Source organism: Ochotona curzoniae, unplaced genomic scaffold (genome assembly GCF_017591425.1).
Source record: "Ochotona curzoniae isolate NIBS_2020 unplaced genomic scaffold, NIBS_Ocur_1.0 contig_2692, whole genome shotgun sequence".
Taxonomy (NCBI): domain Eukaryota; kingdom Metazoa; phylum Chordata; class Mammalia; order Lagomorpha; family Ochotonidae; genus Ochotona; species Ochotona curzoniae.
Genome location: NW_024465556.1, coordinates 17717467 through 17733592, shown reverse-complemented (window position 1 = coordinate 17733592; position 16126 = coordinate 17717467). Strand labels below are relative to the sequence as shown.

General features: G+C 56.1%; 1 protein-coding gene across 5 annotated transcripts; it reads right to left on the bottom strand.

Moving 5' to 3' along the window:
- Positions 1–106: 106 nt before the first annotated feature.
- ZSWIM8 (zinc finger SWIM-type containing 8) lies at positions 107–14189 on the bottom strand. Of its 5 annotated transcripts, XM_040975960.1 has the most exons (27): positions 13933–14189; positions 11906–12059; positions 11640–11734; positions 11340–11512; positions 11056–11163; positions 10876–10957; positions 10645–10765; positions 9074–9275; positions 8810–8985; positions 7798–8477; positions 7499–7695; positions 6742–6873; positions 6425–6604; positions 6162–6345; positions 5877–5975; positions 5161–5285; positions 4719–4959; positions 4461–4619; positions 4129–4357; positions 3672–3961; positions 3296–3519; positions 2029–2517; positions 1665–1824; positions 1348–1524; positions 1080–1199; positions 667–845; positions 107–551 (listed from the first exon to the last, which is right to left on the bottom strand). In XM_040975960.1, exons 1-27 carry the CDS (start codon positions 14138–14140, stop codon positions 348–350), a joined length of 5388 nt encoding a protein of 1795 aa, XP_040831894.1. In that variant the 5' UTR covers positions 14141–14189; the 3' UTR covers positions 107–347. The 5 variants fall into 5 exon arrangements, with proteins under 5 accessions (XP_040831894.1, XP_040831891.1, XP_040831892.1 ...); XM_040975957.1 differs by having other exon boundaries at positions 1641–1824; positions 7499–8477; XM_040975958.1 differs by having other exon boundaries at positions 7499–8477.
- Between the last annotated feature and the right edge of the window lie 1937 nt (positions 14190–16126).

Below are 16126 nucleotides of genomic sequence, written 5' to 3'. Positions count from 1 at the left end.
ACCCATAATAAAGCACATATCATTCCACCTCCACACCCTTCCCTTTACCCGTCCCACCCCACCCAAGGTTCAACCGCAGATGGAAGGCGCAAAAACCAAAGCAGTCTAGAATAAAAAAGTTTATATATTTATAAATGCCAAATAAATACCAGAGGCCACCCAGCACCCCCTGCCAGACAGGGCTGTCTCTCCCAGTACTGGGCTCCTAGGGTCTGAGACGTCTTGGCCCCAAGCTACAGCCCAGGAGCAGCTGCCAGTCTGGGCACCAAGTGGGGATGAAGTGTCCAGCCGAGACTCACTCCCCCCATGTGAGAGGCCCCTGTAGCCACAGGCCTGTGTCCCTGGACTCAGGGGGAGAAGGTGGTCATCTCGAGGGAGACTCGCTGCCACAGCTCCTTGGTCTGCTTGCTGCGCTTGAGATTCTGCAGGATGTCGTTGAACTGCATCATGCCCATGGGTGTCAGGCAGAAGGCGCTGCGGGCACTGCGAATCGCGTTCACAAAGTCGTCGTAGTCGGCAGGAGTCAGGTGGATTAAGCGGTGGTGGATGTACTGCAGGACCATGAGTAGGGGGACCTTAGTGCATGGCACGTCACCCCTCCTCCACAGGCTGCATGCTGCCCCAAGACTCTGGGAGAACTTCCCTCCAAATTTCCTGCTCCATCACCTGCATGTAGGCCTGCTGGCAGCGCTGCACCAGCTGGTGGAAGGCCGGGGCACGCAGATGGTTGTGGGCGTGAGCGGGACTCAGCCGCTGCAGCGTCTCCATGACGATCTCCTGCAGCACAAACGGGCTCAGCACCCCCTTGGCTGCCCCCACACAGAACTGGTGCACGTAGTTCACTCCTGGGAGGCATGGGGAAGGGGCATGAGACGGGGGTGGCCGCCTGTGCCCTAGGGACCCAACTTCTGCATCTCAGCGCTGGCCTGGCTGAGAGCCTCCCTCCGCCCCCCGCGCACGCACACATACCCGACCAAGGCCTCAACTCTGAGCAAGAGCTAGGAAGGAGGTCTGGGATAGGAAGGTGGAGGGCAGGGAGCGGATGGGAGGACTATGGTCCTGGGGAGGGGAGGTGTTACCCAGCTTTGCTGCCAGCCCCAGCAACCATTTGACATCATCAGTGTATGGGGGGGAGCGGGAGAAGTTGTTGGGATGATCATTGTGTGCCCGGCGACCCAGCATCTCCAGTGCCAGCATTCCTGGGAGATAAAGGATCCGCACTTGGCTTTCTCTTTTTCCTCTACCCCAAGCCCTCAGTCAGTGAGAGCTAGTGGGAGGGGTTTCTGAAGCACCTGTGGCACAGGTACAGCTAGAAGCAGGGAAAGGGACCCCCAGAACCCCTCTCACCGACGCGGTAGGCAGCGTGCAGGTGGTGCAGGCTGTGCGGACTGACGGGCTGACTGTGAGTTTCCTCCTCGGGCGGTGGGAAGCCCCCGCTCACCAGAGGGCTGGGCTGCGTGGGCAGGGCGGGCAGCGAGGCACCCTGGATGGCTGGAAATGTCGGTGCTGGATGGACACTACTCACTAAAGGGGAGATGATGAATAGCATGTGAGTGACTCAAAGTCCAGGCAGGGATGGATAAAATGACAAGATTCCTTCCACGTACCCCCCCCCCACCGTGTCCCTCCCCTCCATTCACCTGCTCCCTGCCCCCACAACTCACAAGCCACACTGGTGGGCAGTGGCAGCCCCGGCTCTGTGTGGTAGGGATGTACTGTGATGGGGGCCATGGAGGGGACGGGGAAAGACACAGCAGTGGCAGCAAGTGAGGGAGGCGTCACCGAGTAAGGGTACTGAGCCCCCAGGAATGCAGGATGCACACCCTGGAGATAAGGAGGACACACCAAGTGACTAGGTTGTAGCTGTCCTTCACCCCACAAATTGGTGCCTCTGCATATTTTGGTTGAGCTGGGTCCCCCAGACTCCCACCACCTAAGACAGCCCTCACTTTCCCAGGGCGCTCTCCCCTAAGTCCAACAACTCCCACACTCCCTCCCCATCCCCCTCCAGCAGAACACTGGTCTCACCTGTGGGTATGCAGAGCCGGGCACAGGGAAGACAGCAGGCCGGGGCATATGAGGCAAGGGATGGGCAGGGTGAGCTGGGTGTGTGAGGTACTGAGGGCTGCAGGGCAAGTGGGGCTGTAGAGCAGTGTAGGGGTGCAGGCCAGGGGAGTGACCATGCCCCAGACCTGGACCTGGATATAAACTGGACCCCACGGAGATGACTGGCACTACTGTGGCTGCTGCTGTCACTGCCGCCGCTGCCACTGTAACTGGTTCAGTCCCTGGGCCCCCCCTGCCCTCGGGCAGCCCCCGCCCAGCCTCCCCAGCTACCCTGATCCCACTGGCACTACAGCTTGTCGCCCCTTCACGGGCTGTGGATGAGCCACCTGCTGTTTGCTCATATAGCCAGAACCACTGGTGAGCAACCTCAAACAACACTTCGGGGTACACGCCCCCACCCTTAGCCGCCTCTTCCACTGCCATGCAGGCCTTCTCCAACATCAGGGTATCCTAGGAGGGAGGGGCACACGGTGTTAGCAGGCAGTGTCTCAGATGACATTCCACTGTCAACCCCTCAGAGTTGGGCACTTCCCAGGGTGTCTGACTTCATGAACAAACTGTAACTACAGACCAGAGGGAGGCACACCCAGGTCACATTCCCAGTTCCCACTAACCTAACCACACCCTCCCATCCAAGTCGCTTCATCCCTGGAGCCTGCCTTAAACTTCCCTTCCTAAGTGATCCTCTCAGTCCCTAAAGTATAAGCCTTTACACCTCCTTACCTATAAAACAGGAATAGTTGCTAGGTACAGGAGATGGTGGATGTGAAAGTGTAATGACAGGCTAAGCACCCCTAATCCAAATTTCTGAAATGCTGCAAACTCTCAAGCTTTTTTGAAGCACTGACATGATGCTACAAGTGAAAATTCCATACCATGAAAGCTTGTTTCATGTATTAAATTATTAAAAACTAGTCTACAAAATTGTCTTCAAGCTATAAATGGCTAATATGTATATGAAACGAATGAATTTGAAGTTTAGACTTGGGTCCCAGCCCCAAGGTATCTGCTTATATATTTGCAAATATACAAAACCCAAAATGCTAAAAACATTTCTGGCCCAAGCATAAGGGATACTCAAACTGTCACGTGTTAAATGTCACCTGACAGGACAAACTGGGTAATGTGTAAATTCCAGGACAAGGGAATCCAAAACTGCACCATCAGCTTGCCCCACACCCAACCTCACGCAGACACCAGACCAAGTTCCCAGACTGTATGCAAATACCTGCTCCTTGCACTGCACCAGTGCCCGCTGGATCTCGTTGGGGTTCAGTGCATGGGCATGAGGCAGACAGCTTAGGGCCAGCTCAGCTGCTGCCCTCACCATGTTGGAGTCTCGTGCCCGAGATGCCCTATCAGCCAGTGATGCCACTTCAGGAGGTGTCAGATGTCCATCCCAGCACTCTACCAGGATAGTCAAGGCTGCGCTGCCGATCTCCATTGCCTGGCCTTCAGAAACAGGGAGAAAGTAGAGTGGGGTTGACATGGGCCCCAAGGGGGCATGGAAATGATGTCTCTTCTGCCAGATAGAGCTGTCCAAAGATAAAGCTCTGTGCTCCAATTCATCCCCTCCCACATCCAAGTCAGGACACTGGATTTACCTGTAATCCAGGAAACGTGGGAAGAATAAGTACGTGAGAGCCAGTTGGGAGAAACAAAGTTGTGCAGGCCAAGGGCATAGAGCCCAATCTCGAAGGCGCAGAGGTGTAAGTTGCGATGGGGGCCCTGGTGGCCCCCTGAGGAAGATGGATGTGTGAAAATGGAAGTGCTGCTGTTGCCGCCGGCCTTGATCAATACCGTCTTTGCCAGCTCAAAGTAGAAGTGCGCAGCTGCCTCTGACGGCTGGTTGGGTACATGGGGTGCATGACTCTCGGGGCGGCGGCCCTTGTACCTGAAGGGGCGGTAGAGTAGGGACGGGGGTGGGGTTTCCTTGAAATGGGTGTTCAGGTAGGTTGTCAAAGACCAGGGTAAGTGAGGACATTGATGAGGGGCAGTGGCTCAATTATACTAGGGATGTAGGTCAGGGTGGGTTGGGTCCGGGTGTTTCTCCCCACTGACCTGCCAACGTCAACTGTCTTGGCCCGGGCCCCTCCACTGGCACTGGCCCGGCGACTTCCACTGGAGGATGAGGAGCCCAGGGAGTCCGAGGAAGAGCTGCTAATGCTGTCGCTGTCTTGTCCTCGACCCCAGGAGGTGGGAGCCCAGCCCCCTCGAAGTGGTCTCCGGCTTAAGGTGGGAGAGCTATCCGATGTTGTTTCAGGGGCGCTGCTGTCGATGCTGGCCATACCTAATCCCCCCAAAACAAGTTATTAAGAAGTCAGGAGTCCCAGGAGCAGGTTCCAATCCTCAGGAATATCTGTCCCATCATGCCATCCCACAGGCTGTCCTACCCGTGTGCTTCTTCTTGGGCCGTCCTGGGGAGCCCCAGCCCCGTCCATTGTAGCCACCACGACTGCCAAGGGCCAGACGGCTAGGGACCTTCCCCTCTGGCCTTGGGGTCAGAGCTGCCTCTGATGGAAGAGCTTCACACGGAGAGTGGGGGGAGCTTTCTGAGGGCAGGGGGGGGAGAGGACACCGAGATGAGCCCAGGAAAGGCCGTACACATGACTCTCCACCATTCCTTCCCCTGCCCAGTGCCCACACCTCACCAGGCACATTCTTCTCCGGAAAGCCCTCAGTGGGGCCTGGCCCAGCCCCTGCCACACTGCCTGGCTGAGCAGGTGCTGCAGAGTCTGAGGCCAGTGGAGGCAGGGCCCCTGGGGCAGATGGGCCCCCATGCTTTGATGGAGACCTCTGGCTGGTGGCGGCCGGGCGGCTAGATGAGTAGAATGAACTCAGCGTCTGTGGCTTATGGGTCTGGCTCTCTCGGTCCAAAAGTTTGTCTAAGATCTGGAGGATAGAACAGCGCTTTTCTCATTGTGTTTGTCTAAGATCTGGAGTAGTGACAGGATGGGTTTAGTCCCCAGGCTTCAGACACTGAAGTCCTGTTAAAAGGACTCGGGTTTGGGATGCAGGTATCCCTAACAGCATAACTCCATGAGAGAGAGGGTGAAGTTTTTCAGTCATAAGCCCAGGCCCTCTGTCCCTTACCTTCTTGAGCTTGGCCTGGTCATCCTTGTAAGTGATCATTAGTGTTAATGCCAGCTCACCCTTCTCCCGACGTGTGCCTTCACACAGGAGTGGGTGTTCTGCCTCACTCACTGTTGTCTTCATGCCTGCAGAAAGGTAGGCCTTGTGAGGAATGAGCAGCCATAGTGCCAAGACAGCAAAAGCCAGCAGAGGGAGGGCTCCTAGCTCCGGCGTGGGAGATGAGGGTTCCCTTGGTCTAACCGACAACACCCAGAGGAGGTCCCCACCAACTGCTATTCCCAGCCTAAGTTCTGGGCTGCTTTTATCTGACCTTCACAACCTGGCCCACTCTGCCCTCTCTGCCCTCCCAGCACACACCTATTCCTGAGGGACATCGTCTCATGGGGACTCTGCTGCAGCTACGTCTGTAACTATGATGTTCCCCAATTCAGAATTCACTCATCTCTGAACACACATCCTGAGCCCTGCTACCAGTTTAGCTTTTCTTTAGATCTATCTTGCTGCCTTACAATAGCTAACACCCCAAACAATTTAAAAAAATAGCCAGCTCCCATAGTTTCCATTGCCCTAAATTTCTGGCTGTCTCAGGGGCATCAAATGGCTCACACATACCAGTCTGACTCTCCCACTGATATACAGTCCCGCAGGGGCAATGCCTAGGTCTCATGCTTCTAGGCTCAGCTCATAGATGTAACTCAGGACACTGACAGACTTACCCAAGGCAGCAACTGCTGCTTCAAACCCCAGTTCCTCATCTCCGGGCATCTCATTGCTCCAGTTGCGACTTGGGGGTCGGGAACCCGTGGGAGAAACCACTGGACCAAAGTTGGGGCAAATTAGAAGTATCACAGGAAAGAAGGCAAAGGAACCTAAGACTCCATCACCCCAAACTTAGCCAGGCCTGACGGGTCCTAAAGCTGACGCAGACCCCGGGACTCAGGCTTTCCTTTGAGAAATCTACCTGTGCCCCGCTTCACTTACTAGGAGGGTAGGCGCCCTACCTGGAGCACAGAGAACATCAAAGATGAAGGTGGCCAACATGAGGGGCAGCACGGGCCGGTAGTCACAGAGTGTGCCCTCTCGAAGCTCTTCTGCCCGGCACCGCATGGTACTCATCTCATTGGGCCCCAGAGGGATCTTCTTGAGCAGTGCAACCACCTCGGACTCCTGGTATGACAGCTTCACCTGTGCGTACAAGTGGGCTCAAACCTCCAGGCCTCCACAGAGATGGAGGGGCCAGGCAGGCACGCACAAAACCACTCACCTCCAGGGCCTTGGTGGAAGCAGGCGGCCGCTGCAGCTCCAAGGCAAACATGCCAACCCGGAAGGCCAGGTTGTGGTGCTCCGGGCGCTCACTGAGCACTGTCAGCAGGAAGGCTGCCTTGGTCAGGGTATTGGTGGCCACCCAGGTCTGACGGCTAGTGGACACCTTGTTCTTCTTGCCCTGGTGAGGGAAGCACGAGCAGCGGATGAGCCTAGCTCTTTGGCTGAAGGAGGTGGCGGCTCTTACTTGCATGAGTCATGGGAACAGAGTGCAAGTAACTGGGTGTCAATAAGGTAGAGCAAGGGGGTGTCTCTCACCTTGGCAGGCGGCGGCTCTACCTTGAGGTCGGGTGGATTGGCAAGCAGGTCCTGGGCAAGCTCCACAGTGAGACGGGAGGCCTCAGTGCTATAGCCGTGCGCATGCAGGGCCTCAGCACAGGCAAATAACACCTGGAGAGGGAACATGGGGCCAAGCAGGTTGAAGCCCCAACTTCCGGGGCAGAACATCACACACACGCTATAGCAAACATTCCTTGAGCACTTGCTGAATGCGGGGTGCTGTGACACACAAACACACAAGCCCATGAGATATCAGCCACTAGGCAGGATTCCTCACTTGGATTTGGGACAAAGGAGCAGCACAAAGGAGGACTTCCTAGAGGAAGTAACTGCAAGATGTCTGAGACCCAAAGAGGGGATGAACTGACCATGTCAGGACAGGAAAGTGCAGAAAGGCTCATGGGCACGAAGAATGGACTGGGGCAGGGAATGGCACAGGCTGAATGGATCGTGGGCACAGAGCAGCTAGGTGAGGCTGGAGAAGTAGATAAAGACTTAGCAAGACACCACAGGTCACACCAAGGACACACACTGCACACTCGTGGCCCTGGGATACCACTCAGCATCTTCAGCGGCAGCAGAACCTGGTCAGTATGGATGCAGCACACTGCAGGTAGGGAAGCCAAGCAGGAACCTGCGGTGGGACCTCAACATTCATACCAAGCGTCCCCACACTCCTGCGTATTGCCAGGGGGGCCCCTCCAGCTCCCTGCCCCCGGGCCCAGCATCCGCTCACCTCCATGCGGCTCTCCTGCTCCAGCGGCTTCAGGCCAGCAAACAGGTCATGCTCCTCCCCAGCCCCGCCCTCGGCCTTCTCCTCCTCGCCTCCAGCCCCATCCTGGGCATTCAGGTAATACGCTTGGTAGTCATCATCTTCCTCTCCAACCGCCAGGGCTGCCTCTTTGGTTTTGGGGAGCCCATTGCCACTGTCATCTGTGGAGGGGAGTTCATCCCGAATACAGGCCTCCCCAGGCCCTAGGCCTGGGGGACCAGCAGAGGCTGTAGAAGGCTCAGGTCCCTCGGAGAAGTACACACCACCATCTTCTTCGTAAGTATCTGGGGGCTCGGGCAGAAAGGCACCACCAGGCGGGTGGCAGGGTGGCGGGCTCTCGGGGAACCCGCCAAAGGTGCTGGCTTCGGCACCCAAGGCCAGGCTGTTGTCGTCCAGGCTCATCTCAGCCAGATCTGGCTCCAGGGAGCTGTCCTCACTGCTCAGCCGTCGCTTACTCACGCTGCCTGCCGAGACCTTGCCCCCACAGCCAGCCCCGCCCAGGACCTTAGCTTTTCCGCCCCCTGTACCCATTTTGTGCATGGCCTTCTCGCTCCCTTCTGCAGAGAGGCGACGCGGACCCCGTTGCGATGAGGGAAGCCCCTCCCCCAATCCCTTGCGTTTGGCCCCAGGTTCTTTGGGCCGAACAGCTGGTTCTGCAGGAAGCTGTGGAGCCCGCTCCCTGGATTCTTCCAGGCCCCCGGAACAGGAGGCTCCCGGCCGAGGGGGCAGGGTCCGGGCCCAGCAAAGCGCCAGCTTCCGGTCAGTGCCACTGTAGGTGACTCCAGGCAGTGGGTAGGCCTCCTCCCAGTTGAAGTAGCAGGCCTCCACAGCAGGCCGGAAGCCAGGGAAGAGTCTCTCCAGGGTCTTCTTGTGCTGTCCCCGCTTCACATTCTCAATCACCTTCAGCTGCCACTGGCGCAACTGCGCACACAGCTCCCGGCGGCTGTGGGGACACAGGAGGGGCTTGCTGTGAGGGGAACAGTCCACACTGAGAAGGGGAAGGAGTGTGTGGGTGCCTCAGAGAGCCACAGGGACAGGACACAGGGAAGCACTTCTTGAGCCTGTCCCCTGAGTGTCACAGCAACCCACAAGAACCTGAGAAAGTAGGTGCCATGCAGAAAAGGAAGCCTCTCTGAAATCCTGTCAGAAAAGGGTCCCCTGTCACCAGAAACCCTGTTTCTCTGCACTCCCCATCTGCTTGGGCCAGAGCCATGGTGGATCTTGGAGCACAAAGGCTCTGTCAGTGCTGGAATGGCCGTGGCGAGGGACACTCACCGCTGGGGACTGAGCGCAGGGTCCAGCACAGCCAGCCTCCACAGTGTGACCATTTCATCACACATGCTGGCACACGCATGAGCTGCCACCTCTGACTGCCCATTGCTACGACCAGTGTGCCCGCTGGCACTGCTGTGTGAGGCTGAGGTGCGCACACTGTACCACCACCCTGTGATCTGGAGACAAAAGGATTGTGAGGTGTGGCAACCCTCCCCAGCAAGCAGCCCCAGCAGAGGGGAGGAGGGCAGGTGCCCAGGGGCCAACCTGTTCATAGGTGAGACACTGGTCAGTGAGAATCTCCAACAAGGGGGCCGCATTGCTATCCCTCCTCTTGAACATCTCCCGCACAATGCTGAGCAGGTTCCAGACACCCTCTGGTTCGCGGCCCCTCAGAGGGCGCAGCAGGCATGCCCACTCAGCAGCAGCCGGAGGCTCCGTGGAAGACAGATACATGGAGTTCACATCACTAAGAAAACAGGACAGGGGTGGTGCCATGGTGTAGAAGATTAAGTCTCCACCTGCAATGCCAACATCCCATATGGGCACCGGTTAAAGTCCTGGCTGCTACACTTCTGATCCAGCTCCCTGTTAACATGTCTCGGAAACAATAGAGAATGGCCAAGTACTTGGGTTCCTGCACTCACATAGAGACCTGGAAGATGCTCTAGGCTCCTGGCTTCTGCCTGGTCCAGCCCTGGCCACTGCTGCCATTTGGGGAGTGAATCACAGGGTGCAAGATTCTGCCTCTCCCTCTCTCTAACTCTTTCCAAATAAATAAATCTCCTAAAAAAACAAACCTAGAAGAATAGAAAGCGATGAGTCAGAGATGGGCCTGAGGGAAGCAGGTCAAATTGCAACGGGGGACCTGGTGCAGTAACCAAGTGGCTGAAGTTCTCACCTTGCATCTGCTGGGATCCCATTTGTGCACCAGTTCATGTCCCGGCCACCCCACTTCCCATCCAGCTCCCTACTTGTGGCCTAGGAAAGCAGCAGAGGACAGCCCAGAGCCTTGGGATCCTGCATCTGCGCAGAGACCTAGAAGAAGCTCCTGGCTCCAGATCAGCTCAGCTCTGGCCTTTGCAGCCACTTGGGGAGTGAACAAGTAGGTGGAAATTCTGTCTCTCCTTCTCTCTGTAAATCTGTCTTTACAATACAAATAAATGTTTAAAAAAAAAAAGACGACGACGAAGACGACCCAGTGCCGTAGCCTAGTGGCTAAAGTCCTCACCTTGAATGCACTGGGATCCCATGTGGGTAACAGTTCTAATCCTGGCAGCCCCACTTCCTATCCAGCTCCCTGCATGTGGCCTGGGAAAGCAGTCAAGGACTGCCCAAAGCCTTGGGACCCTGCACCCGCTTGGGAGACCCAAAAGAAGTTTCTGGCTCCTGACTTCAGATTGGTGCAGCACTGGCTGTTGTGGTCTCTTGGGGAGTGAATCATCGGACAGAAGATATTCCTGTCTCTCCTCCTCTCTATTAACTGACTTTGCAATTTAAAAAAAAAAAATAAATCTTAAAAAAAAAGAAGAAAGAAAAACAAAAAAACTGCAACGGGGCTTGCACCCAGAATCCCGAGTACTGGGGAAAAGAGATGTCCACCAAAAAACCCTGTCTTTCTCTGCCTCTATCTCCTGACCTGGGAAAAGAAAAATAACTCCTGCTCTCCCTAGTTAAGGACAGTCCTCTGTTGAGACCAGTAGCAACCATTTATCCACAAGGTCTATCTGGGCTGCCGAAAGGAAAAGGTGGGGGCCCTAGGCAGTAGTGGCCAGAAGGCGCAGCCCCTTTTGTTAGGGATCCTCAGAGCAGAGAGAGCGGGCAGAGTTCCAACTGACCTGAAGACCACTGGGGTGGGGCCACAGAACTTGTGCAGGGTCTTCTTGATGTTGTCAGTAAGCGTCGATTCATCCAGATACCAAGTACTCTGGTCCGAGGCTGAGGGCCCCGCTGTGGGATCTAGGAAGGATGGGCCGTGGTTACCTGGGATGGGGCCTGCACCTGCCCGACAAGAGCGACCACAGCCCTAGTGGGCTTGCTGCCTGCTGCCCTGTTCCCACCAGCCTCACCTGGGGCTCCACACACCGTATTGATGGCAGTTGACTGAGAAGAGAGGAGCTCATCCAGGAGACGCTGGGCTGTGGGGAGGATCTGAGGGAGGAGAGGGATTAGGCAAAACACACAGGACGGCGGGAAGCACATGAGCTGGCCTGGAGCTGCCGGTGGGGGATGGTCCCCGCCTCCCTCACCTGCTGTGGAAGCTCACTGATGAGGTACTGTGCAAACTTCTGCAGCTGGTCCCTCTGAAGCCGAGACAGGGACTCCGAGACTGGGGCACGCAGGCACACTGCAGAAGCCTGGCACGGACACACAGGGCACAGCCTGAGTGAAGGTTTGCTGACGCTGGGGCTGGGGCTCGGGCAGAGAGGCGCAGCTGGGGAGGCGAAGGGGCTCACATTGTGGCCGGGCATGCAGCAGAGAAGGGAGGGGGTGGAGCGGAGGATGGGGCCAGGACAAATTGGGAGGGCCTCACGTTGTGGATGCGGAAGAGACAGAGTGCCACGACGTGGGTGCACCATTTGGCCCCTGCCCCACAGGTGCAGCTACAGGAAGTGACCCGGCAGCGGTCAAACATCACGGCCACGTTGTAGGCCCCTTTTGGGGGCACCATCTGGGGTGGTACCACCGTAGCGCTCAGGTGGAACCCTGGGGAAAAATACAGACATGGTCAACTACAGCAGCCATGGCTCCACCTCCGCTCTTCAGCCCAGCCTGGCACTCATGCAGACAAGCTGCTTCAGCCTCTTGCGCACAGGGCATGCCGCAGCCTTACCTATCTGCAAAGGGTCCTTCACGGCCCTCATGCGGAACAGCTGGTCCCCTCGCTGAAACTCATCTGCGCTGCCATTGGCCAGGCACGAGTACAGCCTGAGGGTGAAGGACACCAGCTTAACCCAGCAACAAACCTTCACCAGCCCTACCCCCAGCCACAGTGCCCTAGGCACTGCTATCCTCCTCCTCCTCGCCTCTCCCTGCCCAACTCCTAGGGGTTGGGGGAAGCCCTGCAGTCAGTGGGAACTTGTATCTGTCCCGCCTCACCGAATGTCCTCTTCATTCTCAGGGAAGCTCCAAAAAGCGATTCGCAGCTGCAGCTGCTCAGGCACCGGGGGGTACACCTTCTCCACCACCTCAAAAGGGATGTGAAATGCCACCTGCTTTGCCGAGAGCTCCACCAGTGGGATCACAAGCCCATCTTTGGAAATGAAGGTTAGCGAGCAGAGAAGAGAAGGGGAAATGGAGAGGTCATCACTGCTTGGCGTCAGTCCCAGTGCCACGTCCCGGGCCCCCCTTCACCTACACAGAGGAGACCTTCAGGAACAGCCTAGAAGCCCTGCTGTCGCCTCCTCCCGGGGGAAGTGAGCAGGGAATGCCCAGCAAGTCAGCTACCTCAGCTCTACAGCACGAGATCCCAGGCACATGCCAGGAGATTCCAGACAGGTGTGTGGCGAGAGGCCAGCATGGAATGGCGCTCACGTGGCTCAGTATCAGATTACCCTCAGCCAGCAAGCCCTTCCAATTCCGATTTCATTGCTAATGCTGCTCCCCTGTGTGCAGTGTTTTAATTCTCCCCTTTTCTCTAGGGGACTCCAGAATCCCTCAAAAGAGAGAGAGCCCAGTAGGAGTTCAGAAAGATTGCTTTCTGACATCCCCCACCAGAAGCCCCTGTGGGGATGTGGTTATCCGGGGCCCTTGGCTTCTGTTCCTGTGATCCCAGGAGCAACATGGAGTTATCAAACAAGAAGGGAGGCTTTCACACTGCTTTAATCAAAAACATGTCCTCTGGATCTTACCAAATTGCCAGTCACATTAAAAGAGAAATGGAGAATCAACTGGGAAGAACCCCTTCTCCAAAAAGAAAAAAAAAAAAAAAGTAAACTCCTCTGTTTTATAAGTAATAAGTAACTGAAAGTAGCCAGGGACTGAGCCACGAATGGAGTGCAAGTGACAAGTTTTCCCAGATTTTAACCCACCAAAAAAGACACAAATGTGTCTTCTGCCACTTCCCCTAACAGGGCAAGCGCTAAAACCCCAAAGCTACCCACACATGCAAATAAGCAGGGAGGCCACTGGGGTCCACCCACAGTGACAACTGCCTACCACCTGTGGGTGTGGGTGGGTGTTCTCTCAGCTGACCTCCAATACCACCATGGCGGACACCCCTAACAGGTGACCCCTGAAAGAAATTTCTCTCTGTTCCAAAGGACCACCAGCAGAAACATCTGCAGAGCATCCCTCTGCAATCACACCAACTGAACCCCTCAATTGCTTTAGCCAGCCCACTTTCCCGTGGGGAGGGCCCAGCCCAGAAACGGGCTGGCAGGCCCAAAGCCGCACGGTCCCGAGCTGTTTACGGTTTCTCTCATCATCGTTCTCAACTCGGAATAAAGAATAATTGAAATAAACTTCAATAAAGTGAAATTCCACAACCGCTGATCACTCAAAGACCCCTAGGATGAAAAGAAACGCACAAACCCACAGGAGTTGCAAAAGAGGGGGGCAGCTCCGGAGACAGCTCCCCCGCACTTTCCCAGGAGCCGGGGCGTGAAATCGAGGGCTGAAAGCCATACATTCCTGGACTGGCTTAAAACACAGGTGGAGTACGGCCAGGGACAAAGCTTGCGATGGGAATCTATGCAGCTTGTCCTCGCACAGGACAACCATCCCGCCAAGCTCGCTGGGAGCCCTTGCTGGTGCAACTGGGACACCCCGAGGTCAGCACCTCGCGGTAGGAGTGACACGTCTCCAGGGGTCACTTCCCAACCTGCACCCTGCCAGGCTTGTCTTGGTCTACTTTCTGGTTTGCTGCAGGCTGAACAGGGCGCAGCAGTTCCCCAACTCTGCCAAGGCATTCTCCAACTCCTTCGCCGGAGCGAACAAAAGGTTTTACTCTCTCGCATCCACGACTCCTCCTCTCCTCCTCCCACGCACCCACGCAGGAAAAGCGAGTCCCGAAGTCCACCCGGGCTTGGGGACAGCTCCCCGGCACGGGACAGCTCCCGAGCCAGGGTCCGCCCGCACCCGCCTGCCCGCACCCCGCTTGCCCGCAGCCCACCGCCCCTCCTCACCTCGCATTCGGGCGCCGCCCCCGCCGCCGCCGCCCCCGCCGCCCGTGGGAGAATTGGGCCCCGCGGACTGTTTGCGCCATCCCCGCCAGTTCTGGCAGAGGCTCTCGGCCTCGGAGATGAAGGAACAGAGCGAATCCTCCTCAAAGCGGTCCGAATCCTCGAAGGAGAAGCGCTCGCCGTCCTCCCACTCGGCGAACATGAGCTCCATGGGGCCCGCACCGCCCGGGGCCGGCTCCCCGCCCGCGGAGCCGGGGCCTGGGCCGCCGGCCGGGGACTGAGGGGAAGCCCGGGGCCTGAGGGGCGGCGAGCCGGGGCCGCGGGCGGGCGGGGCGCTCAGGGCGGCCGTGCCGGCCGAGGATCTCGGGCCTGCGACGGAGACGGGACCGGGCCTCGCCCCACAGCGGGGTGCGAAGGCGAGTCGCGGCCAGGCTCCGACACCCGGGGCCCGGACCGAGCGCTCGGCGGCCGGGGCCTCTGGGCGGCTGCGGCGCCGCCTCCCCCATCAGCTGATCTGAACTTCCGGCCGCGCCGGCCATCGCCGCTTCCGCCCTCGCGCTCTCGGGAACGGGCCGGGTACGGGCGGGTGTGAGGGACATGTTTGACTCATCGCTACATTTCCTGCCTTTGTAATTCCTTTTTGCCTTGAGCCCACCCTCGGACGCCGTAAGAGGAGGCGAACCCCTAAAGCTATGCGACTACAGATCCCAGCAGCAACTTGGATGTCCATGTCTCCAAGGTAGCAACAGCCGCTGTGCATTTCGGGAGTCGTAGGCTGTCAAGGAAACCATTGGATGCAGTTCTGTCTTAACTCCGGATAGGCCCCGGGCCGCATCGCCTGCCGGGAATTGTAGTCCAGAAGCTTCCATGCAAGCCAACTTTCTACAGGGTCTAATGGGAGGACCCCGTTAGATGACAATGATTTTAGCAAGCGGTTTGGCAGTATGGATTTCCAGACTAACAATTCTTGACCTTTATCTTTTTTTGTGCCATGAATCCTCCAGCAGTCTGGAGCCTCTGCCCAGATGGTATATAAATATACATCATAAAATATTGGAATGACAGAGAGCAAATCATGCTGAAAAACATTTGACAAAAATAATATTAACAACCTTTCTCTCTCTGCTTCCTGCATATCTGACTTTGCAATAAAATAAATAAATCTTTAAAAAAAATAAAAGGGGGGGGGCAGTGCACTGGTCTAGTGGCTAAAGTCCTCACCTTGAACGAACTGGGATCCCAGATGGGCAACGGTTCTAATCCCAGCAGAACTGCCTCCCATACAACTCCTGCTTGTGGCCTGGAAAAGCAGTTGAGGACGGCCCAAAGCCCTGGGATCTTGCACCTGCGTGGGAGACCTGGAAGAGATCCTAGCTCCTGGCTTTGGATTAGTTCAGCTCTGGCCGTCGATGTGGCCACTTGGGGAATAAACCATTGGACAGAAGATATTCCTCTCCATCTCTCCTCCTCTCTATATATATCTGACTTTGCAATAAAAATAAATAAATCTTTTTTAAAAAAAAAAACTAACCTTACAAATATTGCTTTTGTATTAACACAATAAATGACAGGGCCCGGTACGGTGGCCTAGCGGCTAAAGTCCTCACCTTGATCTCACCAGGATCCCATGTGGGAATGAACCATCAGACGGAAGATCTTCCTCTCTATCTCTCTTCCTCTCTGTATATCTGCCTTTGTAATACAAATAAATAAATCTTTTAAAAACACACACACACACACACACAATAAATGACAAAATCGAGCAAGAACTGTAATAGCTTCCCTAGCTTTGAAACTGATGAAGAGTAAAAATGAGATTTTGAGGGGCAGGGATCTGGCACTGTGGTTAAGCACTGCTTGGGACACGCACATCCCCTGTCAGTGCCTTGAACGGGCCTTCCAATTCCAGTTGTCTGCTAAGGTGCACCCCGGAAGGCAGCGGTCATGGCTTAAGCAGCTGGGCCCTGCCACTCAGATGGGGAACCCAGGAGTTCCTGCCTCCTGGCTTTAACCTGGCCCTGCCTATGGTTGCAAACATTTGAAGAGTAAGGCCACAGACGGGCAATCTTTCTGCCTTCCAAATAAATAAGGCATTTTTTTAAAAAATAATGTTATTTCAAGAAATTTGTAACCAATCACAACATAATATGAAAATACTGTAATTTTAAGTATTATGGATGCTATTGTGGTCTGAACT